The sequence below is a fragment of the Arachis hypogaea genome, chromosome 16, assembly GCF_003086295.3.
Source record: "Arachis hypogaea cultivar Tifrunner chromosome 16, arahy.Tifrunner.gnm2.J5K5, whole genome shotgun sequence".
Classification (NCBI taxonomy): Eukaryota; Viridiplantae; Streptophyta; class Magnoliopsida; order Fabales; family Fabaceae; genus Arachis; species Arachis hypogaea.
The window spans coordinates 140319817-140323544 of NC_092051.1; the positions used below are offsets into that span (position 1 = coordinate 140319817).

Consider the following 3728-nt stretch of genomic DNA (forward strand, 5'->3'; position numbering starts at 1 on the left):
GAATACCCAAAGCAGGCTCCACCTTCTCATCACTAGCAAAAGCCACTTCAGGCCGAAACTAAGCACAAGTGACATGGACCCATAATGTGTCAATATCTGTTGGCTTTAGAGCACCACCTAAGGAACAATAACACATTAACATAGAGCACCACCTTTTCATCATATTGTCCATACTCCCTAAGTTGTTGATGCCTGCTATTATTGGTATTGCTTCTTTAATGATAGGAGGAGTTTATGCTTCTGTTATCTTTTCTTTCCAACTCTAAAAGATTGTATTTTTGGTATATATTGTAGATGGAAGCACATGGCTCTAAGGATGCACAAGTCATTGAAATAAGTGGAGATCATGATGAAACAAGGAATCCAGGAGGGAGTAAGATCTGTAGTGAAGCAAATGTGCCGCATCTGTTAATATGGCAAGACTGTTGGCTTTGATCCCTTCAATTACTTCAACAGTCATGAAAACAAAATTGCAAATGTGCCAACAGCTTGCAATATTAATTGATGCGGCACATTTGCTTTCGGATGTTGCAGCCTTTGCCATTTCCTTATTTTCGCTATGGGCTGCTGGATGGGAAGCTAACCCCCGCCAATCGTATGGATATTTTAGAATAGAGATTCTTGGGGCTTTGGTTTCCATCCAATTGATATGGTTGCTTGCTGGAATTCTGGTATACAAAGCAGTCGACAGAATGGTAGCTGGTCCTCGTGAGGTTGATGGTAGTTTCTGCATTTGGTCTAGTGGTTAGCATCATCATGGCTGTGCTATTGGGCCACGGCCACGGCCACTGCCACGGCCAAGCTTTCGCATGGAAGTTTATCGTTCCTTAGGTGGTGCTCTAAAGCCAACAGATATTGACACGTTATGGGTTCATGTCACTTGTGCTTGGTTTCGGCCTGAAGTGGCTTTTGCTAGTGATGAGAAGATGGAGCCTGCTTTGGGTATTCTTAGTATTCCGTCAAGTTCTTTTGTTAAGGTGAGATATCAATACCCAGTTTGTTTAGAAAACGTAATTGTAAAATGATATAGACTACAGGTTTCCTAAATGGTTTTCATTTGACGTCTCTTGTTCCTTCTTTATGCCTATGTTAATCTAAATTGTGTTTGTTGAATTTCAGATTTGTGTTATTTGTAAGCAAATTCATGGTTCATGCACACAATGTTGCAAGTGTTCTACTTATTTCCATGCCATGTGTGCATCAAGGGCTGGCTACCGAATGGAGGTCGGATCAACTCTGGTTTTTATTTTTTATTTATTATTTCGGGCTTCCATTTGCGAATTGTTGTTAACCTCTTACAATTTGGATTTCAGTTCAGTTATGCATCATGACTACATGTTGCATTTTCTTATAGATAATTTAGAGACTTTTTTTTTCTCTAAATTTTCCTGCTTAAATGCAGTTGCACATTTCGGAGAAAAATGGTAAACAGACAACAAAAATGGTTTCCTATTGTGCTTATCACAGGTATAGAATCTTCAATTACAACAAAAGAGACAATACTTTCTTCTTTGTCCATTTATACGGTTTCCTTTTCAGAGTTTGCTTTTGACACAATTTTTACTCTTTTTTGAATTCCTCAAGTATGAATTTAAGATTCATTTGAATCTTACTGTCAGCTTTTTGTTTTAATATTACTTGCAGGGCTCCCAATCCAGACACTGTTTTGATTATGCAAACCCCCCTTGGGGTCATATCAACTAAAAGTCTTCTACAAACTAAGAAAAAAACGGGTTCCAGGCTAATTTCCTCTAGAAGAACAAAGGTAGAAGAAACCCCTCAAGCAGAAGATACTGAACATGAGCCATTCTCTGCCGCTAGATGTCGAATCTTTCAAAGAACAAACTACACTAAAAAGGTAAGATGCAGAGATTTATTTTCATTTGCAAAATCTGTAACATAATGCTTAGTCAATGTAACATTTACTCTTGATACTTCTTTACATTTTCGGTGCAATTCATACTTCAAGTTAAATTGTTTTTTAGATCATAAATTAATGGAATTTACCAGTGAAATACCATGGTTTATGAACTTTTCTTTGAATTGTTCACTTCTCTGTTCACTTCTCTGTACACTATCTTCATCTCTCTAGTATGTCCATGGCACTGTTATCTCTCCTCATAAACTATGCCCCTTCACTCATTTTTGGGATTTCCACTTGCTAGAAATCAGCAGCTGATGCCGTTCCTCATCATGTGAGGGGTCCCTACCATCATCCTTTAGATGCAATACAGAGTTTGAATGCTCCCTACCATCATCCATTAAGAGCACAACTAATTGTCCTCTCAGAATCTGCCTCCTCACTCATAACCGTCCCTCCCCCAACATCAGGCACACCTTTATTAAATATAGATAGTTGAAAAAAATAAAATATGTTCCACTTAAGTATGTGATAAGCGGCTCATCCTTAAACGCTCCTTGTTAAGTATGGAGTGCTGCACACCTTGTTAATTCGTTAAATCTGAACTCTTCATTTATTATATCTTATTTGAATGGTCTGAATTTAAAAAGGTAACCTGTTAATCAGGTTAACCATTTTTTTTTATAAATTTTAGATTTTTTTTAAGTTTCAGATATTGAGCTGAAGTCCAAACAAAAAAAAAAATAAGTATATAAATATTAAAAACAACATGTATGTACAACAGAAAAAATTACTGGATTTTAGAATTAAAATAAATAATATATGAAAAATAAATTGAAAATTTATGTACTAAATTCATAAAAAAAGATATATTAGAATCATAAAAAAAATAATATTAAATATATATTATGTATATAATATTAAAATTTAAATAAATTTTATTTTGTGTAAAACAAAATTATAATATTAAATATAAACACAATAATAAAAAATTTTGTGTTATATAAATTTAATTAATACATATATATAATTTTATTTTATGTGAAACAAAATTATAACATTAAATATGAAGTGAATGATAACATATTTTGTATTATATAAATTTAATTTAAAAAACATATATATAACGTAAGAAGTAAACAAATATATAATAATTTTATTTTGTGTGAAACAAAAATTCATATAAAAAAATATTTATATAATTTTTTTATTAACAATTTTTTTATTGAAATATGTTATTTTACTATATTTAAAATTTATTATTTTGTATTAAAAATATATTATTAATTTTTTTTAAAATAATATTTTCTTTTTTTTGTTCAAATACTATAACAAAAATTTTTTTACGTAACTGCGACTATTCAATAAATATTATATAAGTTAATAAAAGAAAGAAGTACTCATTTTTTTTTTACCCAAAATAGGAAGACTCAAATCCGCAACATTTTAAGTGAGTATAAGAAGACTATACCATTTGAATTATAACTCGTTGGCAAAGAAAAAAATACTCTTAATTATATATTAAATAGAATAATTATTTATTAGCTCATTTTTATACAAATAAAAATTTCTCTTAATTTTATATCTGTAATATTTTATATCAATTAGCTTTAAAGTTTAATTATTTTTGAATAAATTAATAAAAAGTAATACAAATAATTGTTTAAATAGAATTGTATTTTAATTTTTCATTCTATCACGCACACGTCGAGGATAATTTGAAATAAAAGATAATAGACTTGTTGTAACTGCTATGTATTTTGTGCTTTGACTGCGTCGTCATCTGAGAATTATGACACCTTTATGGAGATCGGGGTTCTTCTACAGAATCGATTTTGTGTTTTGAGTTAGCCAGCCAGCAGCGGCG

General features: G+C 31.4%; 1 protein-coding gene across 1 annotated transcript; it reads left to right on the forward strand.

The window, feature by feature from the left end:
- The first annotated feature begins 676 nt into the window (after window positions 1–676).
- On the forward strand, window positions 677–2549 carry LOC112755342 (histone-lysine N-methyltransferase ATX5). Its single transcript, XM_025803368.3, has 5 exons — window positions 677–977; window positions 1120–1224; window positions 1403–1467; window positions 1645–1858; window positions 2166–2549. Exons 1-5 carry the CDS (start codon window positions 810–812, stop codon window positions 2358–2360), a joined length of 747 nt encoding a protein of 248 aa, XP_025659153.1. The 5' UTR covers window positions 677–809; the 3' UTR covers window positions 2361–2549.
- The last annotated feature ends 1179 nt before the right edge of the window (window positions 2550–3728 follow it).